At 36.2% G+C, this 22,325-nt stretch overlaps 1 protein-coding gene across 2 annotated transcripts in view; it reads right to left on the reverse strand.

The window, feature by feature from the left end:
* GPR149 (G protein-coupled receptor 149) overlaps nucleotides 1-21,531 on the reverse strand; it is a 63,547-nt gene extending 42,016 nt beyond the window's left edge. The window contains exons 1-3 of one of the 2 annotated variants that reach the window (XM_021068449.1): nucleotides 19,220-21,531; nucleotides 18,081-18,273; nucleotides 12,782-13,239 (exon numbers count right to left, since the gene is read on the reverse strand). In XM_021068449.1, coding sequence (XP_020924108.1) covers nucleotides 12,782-13,239; nucleotides 18,081-18,273; nucleotides 19,220-20,233 — 1,665 coding nt within the window. In that variant the 5' untranslated portion in view covers nucleotides 20,234-21,531. 2 annotated transcript variants of the gene reach the window in all.

Below are 22,325 nucleotides of genomic sequence, written 5' to 3' on the forward strand. Positions count from 1 at the left end.
AGGATCTGGCATTGCTGTGAGCTGTGGTCTAGGTTGCAGGCGTGGCTTGGATCCTGCATTGCTGTGGCTGGCAACTACAGCTCCAATTCAACCCCTAGTCTGGGAACTTCCATATGCCGTGTGTGTGGCCCTAAAATGACAAAACAAAACAAAACAAAACAAAACCTCCTGGACCTTGACTTTCCATGTTGGCATAAAAATTCTCATAGAGAGTTCCCAGAGTTGGCAGCTTTTTTCTTGCCCAGAGATAGGTGGTCTGTTTACACAGGCAAGACTATTACAAATATTTGAAGGGATTGTCTAAAGTACTTTGCAGTGCTATTATTAAGAAGTCCTTGCCATTTGACACCCTGAGTTGTCTTTACCAGAGAGCAAGAAAATAACTCTATTACAAACACCTAAGTTACCTCCACAATCCAGCTTGAAACACATAATTGCTTTCAGATATTTGTTCTTTAATTCAACAGTATATCGGAGCCCCTATTATATGACATGCATACATTTCCAAAGGTTCACTGCTTGATGCTTCCATATTACAATCATATACATATGTAAGTGGTTTCAGGTACTTAATTTATGTCATAATATTTAATCCTCAGTGTGGTCCTATGAGCTTACTAAGGGCCAGAGAAGTTACAGTACTTGTCTTACACAACATTTCATGTAATATACAGTGGTTACATCAATGGACAATCCAGGAGAAGTTCTTCATATTCTCCCCAAAATTCTTCATTGATGTTCCCAAAGCCATTTCAATAAATCTGCCCTCCAGTGGAAACTAGTAAGCTTACCACTGCTTAACTAGTGAGTAAAATATCTCTTTAAGAGAAGTTCCTTCTGCAAGATTGTTATTCTGATGCTCCATCTATATAAAAATCCTGGCGATTCCCCTGGTGATTCAATACTGTATTCTATTGAATTAGCATTTCTGACTGATTCCTGCCTCATTTTTACTGCAATGAAATAGAAGTTGTAAAACTACCTTCCTAAGGCCATGGGATTAAGTTTACATTTGGTTGATAAGTATTTTATAGGTAATCTTTAAAATTCTTGAGGGAAATTTGAAGTTATGCAGTAGATTTGTGGAAATGTTTCTAGGATGTCTACCTATCTCTCTCCTTCATTTATTATAAGATTGTAGAGATGAGGGAATTATGTAAAGAAGGCTTCGGAGTCTGACATCATTTCCTGGATGTTATCTCTCTGTTTTGCATGGTTAAATCCTACTCCAGGTTTCTGATTAAATTAATGGCTTATATTTTGGCAAGCCTTTCCTAGGTTTCAGTTAGACACCCACATTACTCATTTGTTTAATTTTTCTCTTCTATGTTAGGAATTAACCCCATGATGAGGGCAAGTGATATTTACATCAATTCCTGGGAAGTTTCTAGGATTTACTGATGAAAGGATATAGTTTGAGAGCCAAGAAAAGATTTAAGATTATGACACAGGATGAGTTCACTGAGACCATGTCTTGTTAGAACAATTCCTTTCTTTTTTTTTTTTTTTTTGTTATTGTTGTTGTTGTTTTTTTTGCTATTTCTTTGGGCCGCTCCCGCGGCATATGGAGGTTCCCAGGCTAGGGGTCCAATTGGAGCTGTAGCCCCTGGCCTACGCCAGAGCCACAGCAACGCGGGATCCGAGCTGCGTCTGCAACCCTACACCATGGCTCATGGCAACTACAGATCCTTAACCCACTGAGCAAGGGCAGGGATTGAACCCGCAACCTCATGGTTCCTAGTCGGATTCGTTAACCACTGAGCCACGATGGGAACTCCCCCCCTGGGGTTTTTAAGCACAAAAGACCTACACCACAGCTCATGGCAACGCCGGATCCTTAACCCACTGAATGAAGCCAGGGATCGAACCTGTGTCCTCATGGATATTAGTCAGATTTGTTTCCACTGAGCCACGACGGGAACTCCCCATTGCTATTTCAAATGAGCGTTTCATAACGTTAATGATGTGGTATACCTTTATATGTGTTTATAGCTATCTAGATTTCCTCTTATGAGAAGTACCAGTTTAAATCTTTTGCTCATATACTCTTGGGTTGTCTTATTTTCTTACTGATTTATTGGTGTCCTTCATACATTACATAGTCTAAACACAAGTTCTTTGTTATTATATATTTTGCAAATATCCACACAAGAATTTTTACAAAATGTTGATACTCAAATCTTACTTCAGACCAATTAAATCAGAATTTCTGTAGGTAGGGTCCAGGCACTTTTAAAGGTGCCCCATAAATTCCTAATCTGCCTTTGTGAGGGGACTAGATTAGAATTTAGTGTAAGAAATGACTTGCTAACCATCAAAATTATCTCTCTGAAGCAGTTATGGTAGTGGATATGGAGAATGTCTCTGGACAGATAGCCTGGTTTTGCTCCCAGGCTCTGATAGACTTTAGGCTTAACTTCTCTGTACTTTTTTTTCATTTATTCATTGGGTAATAATATCTACCAGACCGTCCTTGTGAATAATAAATGAGCAATTCTATGTACTGTGTGTGAAACATAGCAAGTGTGATGATAAGTATTACTTATTATCAACATCATCAAGGATTAAATTAGCTGCCTTACAAAGTAACGAGAGCCAGTATTTCCTTAATGGGAAAACATTAGAAACCTTACAATAAGATCAGGGATAAGGCAAGATTTCCTGTCTCTTCTACAATTTAACATTGTCCTAGAGGTATTAGCCAATACAACCAGAAAGGAGAAATTAGCTGTGTAACGATTGATAAAGAAAAAGTAAAACTACCTCTATGTGTTGATGATACATCTAGAAAACCCTAGATAATCAATGATAACCAAATATTTTATTTAAATAATAAAATAACTCAGTAGTGTAACAAATACAGTATTTTTTTTTCCTTTTTGGCCACACGCGTGGCATTGAAGTTCCCAGGCCAAGGATCAAATTCTAGCCAGGGCTACAACTTACACCACAGCTGTGGCAAAGCCGGATCTTTAACCCACTGTGCCAGGCCAGGGATTTAACCTGTGCTGCATTGTACAAGATCCTTAACCTACTGTGCCACAGTGAGAAACCCACAGGTACTTAATAGGAATAAATCAATATCTTTAATATATACAAACAATAACCCACTTAAAGGACATGATGGTAGAGAAAAACCTCACTTACAATGTAAACAATGAAGATCAACAAGGCTAACTGAATATACCTAACAGAAATGTGTAAAGCTTATAGGGAAAAAATTTTTAAATTTTTCAGGAGAAAGATAACAAGTGTAGACTAGAACAAATGGAAAGACAACCCCTGTTTGTGGATAGGACAACTTAACATTACAAAAATGTCAGCTCTCTCTCTACTCACTGTAAACTTAACTCAATGCTGATAAAGCTTATTTTATGGAGTTAGGCAGGTTGAAAGCAAAATGGATACTGAAAAGTAAACATGTGAGAATAGCAAGGAAAATACTGAAAAAGAAAAAAAAAGGAGTGAGGAGGCCAGGACTAATAGACATTAATACTCACTAGAATATAATAGCCTCTCTAATTAAAACAGTAAACAATAAGATACCAGGGCACGAATAGACTAATGGTGAAATAGAATAGACCTCAGTAGACATGGAAATTTAGTATAAGAAAAAGATGATATCTCAGAACACTGTGGGTAATGACTGACTTTTAAATAAATGATTTTTCAATAAATAAATAGGTAATTCTTTGGGAAAAAGTCAAAATTATATTCACATATTACACCAAATACAAAAATAAATTCCAAATGGATCTAGGATCTAAATTTAAAAATTGAAACCATATGAGTACTAGAAGAAAACTTGGGGTGAACTCCATTTAAAATAGGCTTTCTTTCAATTAAGAAAAAACTCAAACAAACAAACAAAACCTGGCTTTCTAACCATGACTCGAAATCAGAGGCAGGTCAGCAAAAGATTTATAGTTTTTATTATAAACAAATTTTAAAATTGTGTATGTTAAAAAAATCATAAGTTTTTAAGACAAATGACAAACTAGGAAAAATATTTGTAATATCACAGAAAGCTGATACCCCTAATATATAAATAACTTTTAAAAATTAAAGGATAAAGGGTCAAAACTCCAACTGAAAGATGTGAAGATGAAAAGAGTTTACAAAAAATTAGAAGATAAAAAAGGCTCTTAAATGAAAACTATTCAAACTCACTTTATTATAACTATAATTTATAATTATCTAACTATAAATTAAAACAATCTGGGAGAGCATTACTCTTTTATCAGACTGGCAAAAATTTAAAAATATGATAATATATTCTATTACTGAGGTCGTGGGGAAAAGGGTCTTCTGTTATATGTTGCTGGTAGCAGTGCAAAACATGATCATCAAGTTTACAAAATTACACTTAACTCTGGGCCCAGAAATTCTAATTCTAGGAAATTATCCTAAAGATATACTTCCAACAATATGAAATATGCATATATATATATATGGTTATTCACTACAATATTATTTTTAATTACAAAATATTAGAAACAATCTAAAGGCCTGTATGAGAGAGTGACTGAATGAATTAGCTATGGTGTATTTACACTATGGATTATCATATAGCTATAAAAAGAATGGGAAGGTCTCTATGAACTGATACGAAGTGACTTCTTGGATATACTGTTTAATGAAAAAAGGCAAAGTGAAAACGATTGTATGTAAGGGAAAAAAGATATAAGAAGATATGAATGTATCAGATCATGTATTGTGCAAAAAGAAATACAGGAAGATTAAACCAGAAACTATGACATTGGTTACTTACAGGGGATAGGATAGGAGGGAACAGGTTGTAAGAATGGGAAAGTGGGAACAGGGAAAAGGAATGAGGGAGGATATACCTTTTCTATAGTTTCAACTCTTGGAAACATGGTAATAACTTCACATACTGGAACATAAATAAAATAAAAATAATGTGAGAGGAAATCAAAATGTAATAAAATGAAGCGAATGGAAATGAAAATAACTAACCTAACAAAATATGGAAGATTGCATTGTGACTATAAACTGTAAGGTTAAAGATAAAAATAAATATACATGACTACTAGACTCCAGTTAATATTTTTTTCCACAGTGGTATGGATTAGCAATTCTAAAACTACTTTATGGGATTGAGCAGCTAAGTAAATATATTTGTGGAGAAGAGGAGCCTTTTTTTCTCTGTCAGAAAAAGAAGTAATAAGTAAGAAAAGAAAAAAACTATGAATGAATCCTGTGATATTTGATTGGATTGGAGGTATCAGCATAAATGCATGGTTTAAAATGATTTATACAGAGAAATTGATATAGAAATATAGATGCATATATGAGCATATATATTTATATTTCCTATATCTGTCCAATGTTAGGGTCTAGAAGCAAGACATCTCAGTAACAATAAGCATACCGAGCACACAGGTGTTGGTTTTCAAACCCCATTCTCCAATAAAAGGGAATATAGCTCCTTGGAAAAATGGTTGATTCTTCAGGGAAAATACAAGAAGAGGTTGGAATATTTTGTGTTGCTAGAAAGTAAGGAATTGCTTAAAAAAAAAAAAAAGGGAGTTCCCGTCGTGGCGCAGTGGTTAACGAATCCGACTAGGATCCATGAGGTTACGGGTTCAGTCCCTGCCCTTGCTCAGTGGGTTGACGATCTGGCGTTGCCGTGAGCTGTGGTGTAGGTTGCAGACGTGGCTTGGATCCCATGTTGCTGTGGCTCTGGCGTAGGCCGGAGGCTACAGCTCCGATTGGACCCCTAGCCTGGGAACCTCCATATGCCGCAGGAGCGGCCCTAGAAATGGCAAAAAGACAAAAAAAAAAAAAAAAAAAAAAAAGAGGATGGTGTATTGAATGGATAAAAACATTAACCTGAAGATGCTCCCAATGGCCAAATTTAGGACAATTGGAGTAATAAAATAAAATATAGTGTAGCTTATAACTTATAGATTAAAATAAATATCTATAATCTCATAATGATGTAAACAAGTACATAAAGAGAGAAGAAGAGATAATTTTTTCTTGCTGGCAAGTTCCAATGATAAATATAGAAGGAATTATAGAAATAGAAAATCACCTTCATATGATAATTATTGCAGGAAAGATTCATCAATGAATACTAAAATTAGTGGGCAAAAGTATGACAGGAAACAATACTTGGATGCCTCAAAATACCTCCCTGCAAGATACTTATAAATTACAATGGGAAAAATAATAACTTTACATGGAGAAATCTGGCAGACCTCTCCTTTACTAAGTGATCAAAGTTTACATCACCATAATTATCAGATTTATCATCATCTTGTACCTGTTAATATGATGCTCTGGGAAGAGCAAACATTATTTCTGTGTTATTCTCTCTCTCTCTCCTTCTTTTTTTTTTTTTTGTCTTTTTAGGGCCCTACCTGTGGAATATGGAGGTTACCAGGCTAGGGGTCAAATCAGAGCTGCAGCTGCCAGCCTACACCACAGCCACAGCAACATGGGATTGGAGCTGCATCTGCAACCTACACCGCAGCTCACAGCAATGCTGGATTTTTAACCCACTGAACAAAGCCAAGGATTGAACCTGAGTCCTCATGACTCATTGAACATGAGTCCTCATGGATACTAGTTGGTTCATTACAGCTGAGGCCCAATGGGAACTCCCATTTCTGCATTGTTCTTGTTAAAAATGCATAACTTCAATTTAATCAATGTAAAATCTATGATAATTACAAACTGAAGGATATTTCAGAAACAACAAAACAAATTGGCTCGTTGTCTTCAAAAATGTCAAAGTCATGTAAGACACAGAAGACTATGGAATTGCTATAGACTGAAGACTCTGAGGAGACATGACCCAAATGCAGTAAGAAAGTGAGAATTAGGTTTTGGACCAGAAAGGGACATCGGCAGGATAATTGGAAAATAAGGCCTATAAATTAGCTGTTAATTTCCTAATAATTATATTGCTATATTGTAACATGTTAACCTTAGCGGAAACTGAGGAAGGATATATATAAAACTTTCATACTATTTTAAAAATTGTTTTGTTAACTCTGAAATTAGTTCACAATAAAAAGATTTAAAAATGTAGTGAGGGAGTTCCTGCTGTGGTACAGCAGGTTAAGGATCCAGCATTGCTGCAGCTGTAGCGTAGGTCACAGCTCCAACTTGGATTTAATCCCTGGCCCAGGAATGTCCATTTATCATGGGTAAGGGCAATAAATAAATTAATAATAATAATAATATAGTGACTGTCTGGCCACTTATAAATAATGGGTAATACTCAATAGAAATTGTAGAAGAAATTCAAACTTAGCTGGGCCCTTCCAATACATGGCTTTTAAGGCCTCCTTAAACCATGAGGCTTTTGTGAGAATATTAAGGGGCTCTTTAGCTTCAAAAGTGAATTATAGGGTTCTACATATGTTTTGATCCAATGCTAATTCCCTTGATCTGTAGAAAGTGAACATTTAAACAGCTCAGTTTTACTTCATTTCAGCAAATGATGCATACAGTGAGGATCACAACATGTGTTATGAAATATTCAAATTGGTTTACAATGAAATTCTCTTAGTTTTAACTTTCAAGACTTTAAATACTTGAGAACAAATTTACATTTATGAATGAGTTTTAAACCACACTCTAAATAGCCATTCTAAACTATACCAGACAATCAATCACACAAATGGCTGGAACAATTTAAATCGGGTGAAAATTATACTCTCAAGTGGAGAGAAGTAGATTCCAAAACAGTATGTGCAATATGATCCCACTTTTATCAAAAACAAAAATATATGCTTAGGAAAGAGCCTAAAGTTTTATGATAAAATGTAAACAGTAATTAACTCTGGATGGTTAGAAATGGGTGTTTTTCTTTGCTTATCAGCAATTTCTAAATTTTCTACAACAGTTATATTACCTGGTAATCATTAAACAATAAGGATTATAAATTTTTTTTTTTTGGTCTTTTTGCCATTTCTAGGGCCACTCCCTTGGCATATGGAGGTTCCCAGTCTAGGGGATCTAATCGGAGCTGTAGCCACTGGCCTACGCCAGAGCCATAGCAACGCGGGATCCGAGCCGCGTCTGCAACCTACACCACAGCTCACAACAACGTCAGATCCATAACCCACTGAGCAAGGCCAGGGATTGAACCTGCAACCTCATGGTTCCTAGTTGGATTCATTAACCACTGAGCCATGAGGGGAACTCCATAAATGTTTTTTAAAAAGAACAGTGTATCAATTTTTCAGAAGTGTTTAGAACTAACCACTCTAAACAAATGGATGTAGCTAAATATAAAATATCTATGTTCCAGTCATTCCCTATTAGGATGAGGCTCGATCTTTGCCTTGAGTCTATAAACGAGAGGTGATAAGTGAGTTTTTCTCCTACATCACTTCAGTTGAAAATGTCAAAAATTACTCAGCGAACAAGTGTAAGCATTTGCAATTATCAAGCTGACAATGTCACAGGAAACACAACATTTATGCTTAATTTAAATTTTTAATAGTTTGTTTTTTTAATTAAAAAGACAATAGGCATTTTTTAGGGAGAGGGAGGATATATGTGTATTGGGGTATTTTTTTCTAGTCTTATTTCACTTTATGCATCATATATTAATGGAAAGAGTTGATTTTGTCCTATCCTTTAAACTAGTATCGATCTCCTAGTGATTGGAACCTAAAGCATACTTCTTAAATTTTAGGAAGAAGTACTTAAAAAGAAGTACTTAAATTAAGTACTTAAACTAGGGTTGGTTCAGAGGCACATTACTGATTCTGTAGGCCTGAGATGGGACTTTGATTTTGAACCAGAGTCACCAGGGAGTTTGCTGGAACTGCAGAATCTTTGACCCTACCTCAGATCTACTCAATCACAATCACATTTTAATAAGATCTCCATTTGACTTATTTGTGTGTTAAAGTTTGAGAAGCTCTGATCTCAAGAGCCCAAAATAGTCTAGATTGACATTTGGTTTCTACAGTTTTCTACAATAATGATTTAAAGAAATAATATTTTTTAAAAAATTATGGAAACTAAAGTTGCCCCTGAACTCTGTAAGCAAACAACTTTGATTTGTAAAACTGTTTATAGATAGTTAAAACATTTTCCATAAAATAAAAATAACACATCTTTGATTCCCTGGTGACTTTAAAGTTTTTTCTTGTTGGCTTATTCATCCTCATACTAAATGATTTGTGTAGCTAATTGCAAAGCAATCATTCACCCATTTCACTCTCATTTGAGAAGGATTGTTTTGCAACCCATTTTTCTATATTTTACTGGCTTTCATCTTTTAAATGCTATGATGATAGAATTACAAGTGGGACTAAGTGGCATAATGACAGCATTATCTTTTTTCTTATTTACAATTATAAATAAATGAATTTCTAGAGGTTTAAGACAGCCCATTAAAAGAAAAGAAAATGGAATCCACATGTAATTTGATGAGCCTAGTATTAAAAGAGAAAATTAGAGTGATCTTCTATAAGCAACTAAATTATTTTATAATTTTCCTAATTCATAGATGACAAAACTTTGAGGTTCTGGAAAAATCATAATTTCACCTGAAGAACAGTTATACCATGGCAACCACATTAAAACTTTGTAACTGAAAAACTATGACATTTTTTACTATTTTTTCCTGAACATTTAAACAGTAAACTACTTGGGATTCTACCTACTAGGGGTCCAAAAAGGAGTGATTATGTGGCTAATTGTTAACACTGAATTTCAGTCTTATAAACACTCAACTCTGTTACATTTTCTTGGATTACATTGAAACTTACTGAAATCATTCTACTACCGTATTCTTTATAATGTAACCTTGATCTGACGCTTTCACTCCTACAGAATTTCTAGCAAGATATACTGAGAATTTGTTTACTCACACAATCTCTAAAAATTTTTTATGCAACATGAATTGTAAAAACATGCTAGGGCTAACTAAATACACTTAAAATCAAACTTGCCTCTTTTTTTAAATTCTAAAAATAAACAGGCACAATTCAATATAGTACCACTAGATATGAGCTGTAAAATTGAGCCTAAATATCTGAAAGTACAACCATAGAAAATCAAAAGAGATAGTGTTTTCAGAGAGTTCCCACAGTGTCTACCACAGTAATGTGTCATTACTATAAGATACATAAGTTCACCTTACTTTCAGAGCAAAGAAGGAACTGGAAAGAAAAGGATGAAATGAAAATGCTCAGTCACCACCCACTCCCTTGAAATAACTGCTGGTGAAGAACAGGGTAAGAATTAAAACCAGTCTTTGGTCATAGGAAAAGTTCTCATAAGCTTTTCAAGGTTAAATGTATTTTGGTTACATTGTTTTCTAAGGGAAGGTCATGCCAATAACATCAGCTTATGGCTTAAGGACTTCTTTCTGTTGTTTTAAAATTTATGATAGTATTTCACTTAATTTTAATTAGTCTCTGAAAATATAAATTTTACATTTCTTGAATGGTGTATTATTTCTTTCACCACTAATCATTTTTTACAAAGATCATTTTAAATTGGTTTCCTAAATTTGCTTTTCACAAATGTTATCAATACTAAAACAAATCTTTGAGTGAAAGATACATGGATTGATCAACATTTTGTGCTTTGCATATATTAGTTTTTTTTTATTTATAGAGGATTGTAAGTTGTGCTTCATTATTCTCATAAGACAATATAGGTATAGGGAAACAATGTCTGATCCTTTCACATATTTCTAAGTGTTGTTAATTGATTATATTATCCAAACTACAACCAAGACTTTTAAATAAAGTTTAAGTTGGGATAATTCAGGTGGTAATCCCCATAGTTTTGACAAAATACATTAGAAAACGAAGTCATTTAAACTAATGTTGAATGGGAAAAAAGCAAGTCTCAGAAATAACATCTTTAGAAAGCTCAAAATAGGCATAATTAAGCAATATATTATGTCAGATATACATTCATTTGTGATAAAACAATAAGATAAAAAAGCATGAACAAGATTCAAGATAGCTGTAATCCCTAAAGGGTAAGCATGAGAATGGAATAAGGGAATAGCTCACAGTTGCTGTAGTTGCTAGTTATTGGGATGCATGTGCGCGCACGCGCGCGCACACACACAGACACACACACACACACACACACACACACACAAACACCATCATGAATATTACTCAATTTTAAGTGCAAGAAAACCAGGATGTTTATCTTATTTGTAAACAAATTGACATTGATATTGTAAGGATTCTCTAGCTAGTGTACCACATTTTTCTAAAAATGCTAAGCATTGGGAGTTCCTGCTGGTCTAGTGATTAGGATTTGGTGCTTTCATCGAGTGGCCCAGGTTCAATCCCTGGTCTGGGAACTGAGATCCTACATCAAGCCACTGCACACCACAGCCAAAAAAGAACATACTGAGTATTGTGTCCTGCCAATAATATACTTGTCATTGTATTTTTCAGTTTACAGCAAATATTTAATGATTTTTTGAGATACCTAATCACTAATGACTATGAATAACTATATTTAATAATATATTTTGTATATTTTATTTTATTATCCAACTTTAAAAAGTTGGCAATATCAAAGTAAAACTAGGGGTTTTAAATAGTCAAGGAGAATAAAGGAAATATCAAATTAGTCTGTTCATGTTCATAGTTGGTGCTGTGTGGTCATATTTTGATCAATGACTTCAATATTACCAGCAGATATTTGAAGAACTATATTTTTGATTCCAGAGACTAGGGGCAGGTGGACTTTGATTTTCATTAAGTCACATAGAAAAAGGTTTCTCTTCCTAGTAAATCAACTGTGGAAAGCAAGGGCAATTCCAGTTGTCAGATATGAGAATTTGAAGGAATGAAAAATCTTACATCAATATCATACTATAAATTCAATAAAATATAAGTATCCCTCCTCATTCTAGGTAGGCTGACATCTAAGAAAGAATAGGATAAGATTAAGGTACAAATTCTTTTTTTTTTTTTTTTTTTTGTCTTTTTGTCTTTCTAGGGCCACACCTGTGGCATATGGAAGTTCCCAGGCTAAGGGTTGAATCGGAGCTATAGCTGCTGACTTACACCACAGCCACAGCAATGTAGGATCCAAGCCATGTCTGCAACCTACACTGCAGGTCACGGCAACGCCGGATCCTTAGCCCACTGGGCGAGGCCAGGGATCGAACCTGCAACCTCATGGTTCCTAATCAGATTCGTTTCTGCTGCACCCCGATGGGAACTCCCAAATTCTATCTTATAAAATATTTATATATCCATTCTTCTATCCTTAATGATGTAACATTTAACAGGGTTTTTGAAATGGTTCACTTGGGTGATTCTGGAATAGATCTTATTTTCCTTAGTGAATACTATAGGGACTAATTTCAGCAAGACCTACAGGCAAGCTATCTAATAAAGTTACAACAGGACTACCTTTTCACCACTAGCTGTATAATTACCTGCCCCCAAACCTCTACTGGGGACTTGTGGAATACTTTTCGGGTGAAGAAAAAATAAGACATACAAGTTAACTAATTTGAAATAAGTTCTGAGGGACTAGTCTAAATTTACACAGATTACTTCTCAAAGAGCCTATGCAATTCTACCAGTCCCCAAATATACATATTTTGAATGAAAATGGAGAACTAATTTAAAAAATTTAAAAGAAGTCACTTTGAAATAAAATTTAGTATTATGGAAATTAATTAAGGCAAGTGAAAATAACCTTGGACTTGATTGAATGAAATAAGCAGCTCGTATTTTTTTTTCATGTTGTCATATTAGGTCTCATGTTTAATTTCACAGGAAGAACAAACTTACTGTACCTGGCGAGGTGTTCTTTCTGATTTACTCCTACACCATTCCCAGTCTGAAAGATCTGGTTTCTGACTGTCTTCATGAGAAAGTCTTCTTTCTGGCCCTTCCAAAAAGGTGGTTTCATCATGTTTAATATCACCTTCTGTTTTTTCAAAAAGCAGTGGATCAACACCCTTTTCATTGTGGGAATCCTGCTTAGTCTCTGTAATATCGGTGTTTGTGCATTTGTTGATGCCACTTAGTGTGGAGCTGTCCAGAGAGGGTGTGGTGCTGATTTCCACTTTTATGGCACTGAAGATATCCTGAGTGTCTCTCTGAGAGTCTTTTGTGGTTTTGCACTCATAGGTCATGAGGTTGTGATAGGATGTAGAATATTCATCATCATCATAGTAATCTTCATGTGCTATTTTATAAATTCCATAACTCTGTTGGAATGATAGATTGAATTCAAAGCATCTCCTCTTGACTACATAAAAACAAAAACAAAAATTCCATAATTAGGAAGGTAGATATAAACAGAAGTTAGATATACAAAGTGAGGAAGATGCACTCAACTTGATTAGAATACATTTTAAAACTATCTTCATTTACTTCTTATCAATTATGCATTATATCTCACAAATTCAAGCCATCCTATCATTGAGGGCCTAATTGTTCTCACACAGAAAGCCATGTAAAATCATCTGAGCTACTCAGCTGACAACACTAATAACAGATATAGCTGCTTTAAATATTTTGATATATATCATTCCTGAGGTTTACATGTGTACCAATGCATATGTTAAAAATTAGATAATGTTGCAATACAGTTTTTAAACTTTTAAAAATAACATGTACATTCCTGAATAAATATGAAATGAACTATAAAAAAGATATTTATATTTCTGTGAACTGAAGCACTTTACAACATGTCTATGTACCTGATTAATTACAAGATGAGTTTAGCAGGAACACAAAATTTTCTATGATTTAAATCAGGTGAAATATGATGGTATCCTACATATAGCTCTACTATTTGGTGAATATGGTATAAAGTCTTAGTAGAATAACAAGTGACAATGTAACATAAGTGATACAAATATTGTGTGTGAATGTCATTAAATACTTGATAATTTTTTATATATTAAGAATGACTTTATATCAAGATGGTAGGCAAAATGCAATGCAGTGATTTGGTTTTCATCTTTCAAACATGGCTCATTTCAAAAGCTTTTTTTTCTACTTGGATAGCTCTGTGTTTTATGCACACATTTAGCTATCTGTGGTGGGAAAATTAAAAACTAAAAATTTCTATGAAAACAATAGGTAAAATTTGATTCATTTTATAATACATTCTAGTGTCATTCATATGCTGATTCTATTACTGAAATTGTTTCAGAACTGAAGATTTATAAAACAATTCTGAAGGAAAGGTAGAATTTATAGGTATTATTCATTATTTGAACCAAACAGTCAGTGTTTATAGTCTAGTAAAATTAAATTAGGATTTTTAATTTACTTTGATAGTGTGAAAATTGATGGAACTAAAAGAATATTTTAATTATTGATGAGTTTCCCTCTTCTCTACAAAAAGATTAAAGTGACAAATGGTCACTCAAGAATATTAAGCAAACAACAACTATCATGAAAATTCCAATTTTATCATGTAAATGATTAAATTGATATTTGTAGCTATATATTTTATTATCTGCATAACTATGAAATATAAAGCAAAAAAGGAGTAAGGTTTTTGAAAGATTGTGCAGAATTTGTCAATGGAGTCTCTACCTCCATGTCATGAGGTGCAAAAGGGAGTCTGAGGCAGGCTATGAGAAGGGAGTGGGACTGCAATAGATACAGTGGGAATGGCAGTATTCCTGGGTCAGTTATGCACACAGGTCCTGGCATTTGACACAACAACCCTACATAATAAAAGGTGTTTTGGTTCTATTTTGCATTTGAGAAAACTGAGGCTGATAGAAGAAATCTACCTAAGATTACTTACCTGGTAAAGAGATTTGAATTTAAAGCTGACTCCAGAATTGGAGTTATTAACCTCTACGTAAAATTGCTTTACTGCTAACCAGACTCATGACAGAAATATGTTAATGAAAGCAGAATATCCCAGAGTGTTATCTTTAAGTTAAGGTAAGTATATTAATTATGAAATGTAACGAATATAAACATTTCTTGTTAGTGATTTTTCTTTAACATGAGGTAAATTATGACTAACTGATGAAGATAATAGGATATAATAATATAACAAGAGTTGGTAGTATTTGAATAGTAACTTACAAGAAACTTAATGACCATCAGAAAAGAGTCAGGATCTTTTGCAGTTATGAAAAATACATCTAATGCTACCTTTGTTCTGAAAAGTAAAACCGTGGATAAACCTTAGCTCTAGTCTTTTGCTTTTAATTGCATCTTGCTAATGACAATTTTAGATATAAGTAATTACATCAGTTTATAAATATATATAATTATTCAGAGTAATACATCATCAGATACTTTGATTTTGTCAAAAAAATCTGAAAATCTGATTCTTATAGAAAATATTTTAACTGTTTAATTTAAAAAGCATCATGTCATGCAAACAAAATCAGTCTGAGAGCCATATCTAATCCATATGTCTGCCACCTGAGACCTCTGTATTAAAACCACCTTTTTTAAAGACCATTTTTATTTTGAGACATTAGAAATACCAATTATTGTTGGAAACAGGAGAGAATTATTATTTCTGGAAATTATTATCCATTACTGACATTCATTTTCTAGTTGCATGTCTCTCAATTTCCATACAGTGAAGCTGAGATATACAATTATGTTTACATCAGCAAAATGAACCCAGGGCAAATATGAGTTAGGAAAAAATATTTTCATTTCCTTGCTTCTGGAGTTCCCAGCAAAAGAATGTAATACAGTGATATTAGTTTTTTAAGGAGAAAAATCTTAAATGTGAAATGGGGCCATCAAAGTACAATAGCTATATAGAATCAAAGTACTGTTACTGATCAAGCACTTTCCCACCTGAGGATGAGCCATCTTTAGGGTTTCAAAATTCTGTTTTTGTGTTCTTCTAGCAATAGGAAAATTTATGGTGAGTCCTCAGACAGTGAAAACACCATTCTTATTCTTAGAATTTCCCTGAGATCAAAGAGAGAATGGAGCTACACAGACATAGATAACAGACTTGAGGTTGCCAAGGGGGAGGGGAGAGGGAGTGGGATGAACTGGAAGTTTGGGATTAGTAGATGCAAACCATTACATTTAGAATGGATAAACAACAAAGTCCTACTGTATAGCACAGAGAACTGTACCCAATCTCCTGGGATAGAGCGCAATGGAAAATATTAGAAAAAAAGAATGTATATGAATGTAAGTAACTTTGCTGTATAACAGAAATTGGCACAACATTGTAAGTCAACTATACTTTAATAAAATATTAAATAAAATCAAATCTCAAGGCTGGAAACAAAAAGAGAATGGAGCCATTTTAAACTAATGTTTCTCAGAATGTTTTATTTTTGAAGCCACACATTTTAAACTAATGTTTCTCAGAATGTTTTATTTTTGAAGCCACACTCCCCAAACTTGCATTTTAACACATCCCTTGGAATTTTAAAATAAATATAAATGAGGGGAATGGTAATTTTGGAGGAAAAACATTATTTTGATTTTGAGAGTTATAGTTCTAATTTCAAACATGAGATATTAACATGATTATTGATTCTGCTTGCCTGCTGAATAGGTTCTTCTGCCTTGTGTAGTACAAGATAGAATGCTTCCTAACCCATTTAAGTGATTGATCTGTTGCATTGCTTTGTCTTCAGCTCGATTTAGGTGCCCTTTAGTTTTAAAAAATGTCTGCCCTAAACTCTTCTTGTCTTTCTCACAATCTTAAATACTATAAGATGGTGCTGGTTCATTAATTTAGGGATAAAATATTAACATCTGATAGAATGGTAAAACTTTCAGGCTTGTAAGTGATCTTTATATGTTCTATGTTCATCTGTTTGGCCCAAAAGATTTATTATTAATTTTCTGTGTCACTGAAGCTCTGGATATTAAGCCCAGAAGCACATACTTATTATATAAGTTCCATGGTTATTTTATTTTAGAGACATATTTTATTTTAAATATTTTATTTATTTTATTTTATTTAACACTAAAAAAAATCTAGTCATTTGAAAATTCTACATCAAATGTCATTAATACATAGAAAATGACCAGCTCATGACTAATTAATGTTTGTAAAATAACCCTGTTAAAGATCTGATTGCAGAATATTCTTTAACAGTTTTCAGTTTTTACAGCCTGAGATGAACTGTTTTTATTTAATCTTTGTTCTCTGTTAAAGAGTAATATACTTGCTTATTTTGAGCAAAGGAAAATTAATGGCACAGCTAATTCAGCATATACTAATGCAGTCTTGGATTTTTAAATGATAGAATATCCTGTCTTTTGTCTGTAAAGACAAAAAATATCCTTTTCTTTCCTGGCAGAGTCAAAAGATACAGGTCATTCCTCAATGTTTCCTATCTCAGTATATGAACAATTACACTTCTAGTGAGTTTTACAACTACAGCAGTGAGTATTCCTGTTATAGATGTCCTATTCTCTTTAGAACATAGATTTTTTTTTTTTTTTAAAGTAACAGCAGGGCTAGATTCATACATGAACACACACTGACAAACTGCCACCTTTGTCCTTTCTTGAAACTATAGGTGTTTTGGGGTTGTTGTTTTGTGTGTATACGTGTATTCTTTTCTAAAAGCAGAGGCATACACTTAAAATTTGTCCTGGACTGTTTTTAGGTACTCCTATTGCTTGCTATGAAAACTTCACAAAATCTTGGAAGAATACAAGCAGCAAAATAATGAAAATGGTTTTCTTTACTGTTTCATCAAATAATAATGGGCTATAATATAATGCGTTTTTAACATTTCAAAGATGCAGGTTTCTCACATGTAGACTTGGGAGGGAAATTTATTTTCTACTCTGGGCTCAGAGCTATGGTGGATATAACTTCTAAGGGTCTCTGATGACTTCATGCTGTGTTGAGTGAATTCTATCTCTTCTTTTCTTACCTAAAATAATTATTCAATGTATAAGCACATCACAGAGTTGTTTCAAAACTGCCTCATTTAAAACTTACTCCAACACTGTACTAATAATTGTTTCACATTAAAATTTCTTCCCTTTATATGCCATTTAATGTGTCTTTGGACTCCTAATCCCCTATTCAGGCAACTTTCTCAACAGACCACCTTTCTGTGTTTGACTACATACACATTATTCCCAACCTCTGCATCATCCAGAACTTACGTTTTTTCCCGTCGGACGCCACTGCATATGTGTTCTGCTTGCAGTTGATGATGCAGCCACAGGGCAAGTGGGTCCAGTGTTTGGACAAGACAAACACTGGAGTTACAGTAGTGGCTAGGAGGGTTAGCAAAAAGCTGAGTGTCTCAAAGGGAAGGCTCTGAAACCCCAGGACGTGCTGGACCACCATGTGGATCTGCAAAAGCAGAGAGCTTCAGACCTATTACAGGCTAACATTTTCCACTTTGTTAAGCCTTTCCCCATGCATGCTGTCCCAGCTCCCTTCTCCAGGCCCCTTTCCTGCTGGAGAGCCAGAAGCTCTGCACTTGGGCTGGCATGCTTGGTTTTGGTGGTGGACTACTGGGATCCCTTGGGAGTAGGCCTGCTGCTTCAAACTGAAAAGAGCTTTGAGGGTTTTCACTATCAAGTGCCTGGTCTGTGCCCAGTGTCAGCTCAACTTTCCACCAAGGAAGCACAGTCCACAACGTGGGGAATGCTACCCCAGAAAACAGGCAAGTGTCTGAAACCTGTACCTGGTACACTAGATGGGCTTTGTCACATTTCTGGCCCCTCGCCTCTTCCAGGCCATTCTTGTCATACTAGGGCACCCACCCACACTATAGCACCACCCACCTCTCAGCTGGGCTCCCCCCACCTCTCAGCTGGGCTCCCCCTCCCAGAGGCTTTAACAAAAGCCTCTTTAGGCACTCTCTACTTCTGAACACCCTTCTCTTTTCCTGCTGGGGATGGGCGGTGTCCTTACTAGGCAGGAATGGAGCAGAGGGAAGGGCATGACAGAAGATTGGGGAGAAAAAAATCCCTTTTTATACCTCCCTCCTTTTCTGAATACTCCCAGATATTGCTATGAAGAGCACATCCTTGACCATGACAGACCTAGGAAAACCAAATCTTCAGCGCCAGCAAGCGCTCCCGGGCCTCCTCCCCAATTTTGAAGCGAGAAGGCTTCGAGGCTTCTAGTCCTACCCGTTCGTGAACTGCCTCTTCCAAGTGCATCTCTAAAACCGATGCGTTTGTAAACGACTTAACCGCGCGTCCCTGAGTGGCCCTTCAATCAGGGATTCACACACTCAAGACTGCCTGGTACACACACACCCGCGCACTGTGAGCAACCACACTTTTACCATCATGGGCAGCCAAAGGATGACTTTTGTCAGCGCTAGGATCAAAGAGAAGCGCTTCTGCGCTATGCTCACGGTGAAGCTCCTGGTTCCATACAGAATTCCCCGATTCTCACGCCTGCAGACTCCAGCCATAGCGGCAGCACAGCGCCCCGGCCCCTGTCCTGGCCCTGCCCTCGCGGGCGGACCCGGTCCAAACACGGTGTCCGAGCTCGGGAAGCATCCCCTAGAGCACCGCAGGGTCGGCCCCGGAGCATCATCTGGGGACAGGAAAAGCACTCTCCCCCCAGTTGGAGGGGTCACTGGAGTAGAAGCTCCGCGGGAAATTTCCTGGTAGTTGGCGTGGAGTCTCGGCGGCTCCTCCGAACACAGCAACTGGTGAGTGAGCGGGACTGAGAGGCAGGCGAGGAGTCCGAAGGCTGAAGTGTACACAGCGAAGAGGAACAGCACGTAGGAGCTGGAGCAGTCGGCCAAGCAGCCCCAAGGCGTGCGCACGAAGGCACCCCAGCCACACAAAGGGAGAGCAGAGAGCAGCAGACTGGCTGCCCACACTGTCAGCGCCACGCAGAGCACCTGGCCGGATCTTCTGGTGGCTGCCTGGCTCCCCACAGCCCTGTGCATCGTGTAAAAGTTGTAGGAGACTAGGAGAGTCGCCTTCAAGTTGCTCGAGAGGCCCTGGCATAAATATAGTAAGGCAGAAGTGGTGCACAGAGACTGGAAGTAGTTAGGGAGCTCGTTTGGCCACTGCAAAAACATGAAGATGGTCACCGACAAGACGCTCATGAGATCATCCCCAGACCAGGAAGCCACAAGCATGGACACAACAGTTCTGTTTTGCATTTTCAGCAGGGAAACTAATGAATAAATGCTGCCTGCCAGGGCTGCCAAAGTCATTAAGCATGTCAGGCAAAAAAGATAGATATTCACGGTTCCTGGTGGATTTAAAAGATCCGTCGAATTATGATTTTCTTTCCACAAGCTAGAGTCATTTGTTAAATTACTGAGAAATACAGACATTATCTTTTGTCAATATTTAATTTCTTTTTCAATGAGTCTGTAGATAATCTCAAAATTAAGCATGGTTATTAGTTGCAAATTAGCTCATTTTCTCCTACCAAGTTTCTCTCAAGGTATTTCCCCATCCGTCCAGTAGAAAGTGGTCAGATAAGTCTCCTTTAAATCTTACTCAACCCATATTTTAAATCCAACCCATACTGGATTCCACTTAAAGCATCAATAAGAAACTTTTCAACATTTCAATTAAAAACAAACAAACCCAAAACTCCCTCCTGAAACTGTCAAGTTTCAGGCATGAAGGCAAAAGCTCCTCAAGTAGATTAAAAACAATGATGTCTGGGTCCTTTTGCGTCCTTCTTATGGAGCAAAGCAGCTTTGGCTTGAGGTAATCAAACTCTGTTCACTTTTTAAGAGCAGTAAAATGATGCATTTGGTTCCAGAGCTGGATTCAAAGGCAGAGAGATTATCAGGTAGTTTTCAGCTTTGCCGGTTCAGAGAGAGATGGAGAGATATTGGGAGAGAGAGAGAGAGAGAAAGAAAGAGAGAGAGAGAGGGAGAGAAAGAGTCAGTCACTGAGCACAGCTCCCCATCAGAACAGCTGTGTTCTTCAATCAGCCTGTGATCCTCGGAGCTGCAGGAAGGAGGAGTCAGCTCCAAGCAGGAGAAAAGCAGGAACGAAAGGGAGGGGAGTTCAGTGTATGAGCAAAATGATGTACATCTCCTCAGCCTGCCTTATTCGAAGCAACAGACAATGTCTTTACTAAGCCGTCCCCTTTGGTTTTGACATAAAAAACTAGCCCAAATATTTGTTCAGGCTTGATATGAATGGCAAATAGCATCTTTGAGAAGTCCAAGCTACTCCACTCAGGGGCTGCTTTTATTCTTCTCTAGACCGTTCCAATCCATAATTCATTATCAATAATATTATCAATATTATAAAGAATATTATCAATGCCATTTCTAAGAGGATAGGAAGTATGAGCTTTGTTTTTAAATATATATTGTACTTAATAATGAGGATGTCATTATGGTCTTCATTATGATAAATAAGATTTTGTAGAAACTTTGGGTGGAGCCATTCTGGCTTTAGGCATGTAACAATTTTATATCAATGTCATCAAAGTAAGCAAGCTGCCATTTGAATAAATAATTTTTCTAGTTGTTAAAGTCAGATGACGTTACATAGAGCCTAAAAGGGAGGTTATTTTGCAAAAGCATTTAACCAAATTACCTGGGGTGTTTCATACAATAATTGAATCTCTGAACTCTTTTTAAGAATTGTCAGTTTTACAAGATGAGAGGCTTAGCAAAGAAATAATGGGCAGCAGCCCGGCATTTCCCAGGATGCTTTAGTGTATTCCTCCTCAGCTCAGTCTCATGAGCTGAGTGGTGCCTTTCCACAAACAATGCTGGGGTCAGAAGGAAAGCAGAAGGAGAAAGTTCATGTGCTAATGATCTAAATACATGGAAATGGTAATAGAACTCTGATCATTCCTTTTATTTTTAGATTATTCCTGAAGCTACATTTTGAACCTGAATCTGCTCAAGCGAAAAGTGATTGTGTTAGTCCTTGCTAGTCATACCCTTCAACAAACACATTAGGTGTCTCACTTATCTTGACATGTTGTTTGATTTCCCCTTCACCTGTGACAGCTAGCTCAGCACTCTAGCTCTCCCTACTGATAGTAATAGAACTTGCAATTAGCCTGGGTTAATTTTCCATAGGGCATTTAGCCCTTGATTTTCATTTGCTTTGGACAATATGTATCACATTGTTAAAAATGCCAATGTGTAGAAATAAATAATAGCTGCTGCAAGGCCATTTGAGGTCTGAGGACATTGTCTCCATCATCACAAGCATTTCTGTGTTTTCCATTAAATATAAACTGGGAAAAGGGATGGGAAATCTAACCACCATGTTGCCATGGTCTCTAGGATATGACGATTGGGAAAGAGGGTTAGTACATTTCCAAAGGTTGGGGGTGGGATTGCAGCCAGTAGGGAGCTAGAAGAGAAATCTGAATTTGATTCTAGACTGCGCTATTGCTGGCTGCGTAATCTTGAGCAAAAAATCTTATACTCTCTCTGGGTG

The sequence above is a fragment of the Sus scrofa genome, chromosome 13 (assembly GCF_000003025.6).
Source record: "Sus scrofa isolate TJ Tabasco breed Duroc chromosome 13, Sscrofa11.1, whole genome shotgun sequence".
NCBI classification, from domain to species: Eukaryota; Metazoa; Chordata; class Mammalia; order Artiodactyla; family Suidae; genus Sus; species Sus scrofa.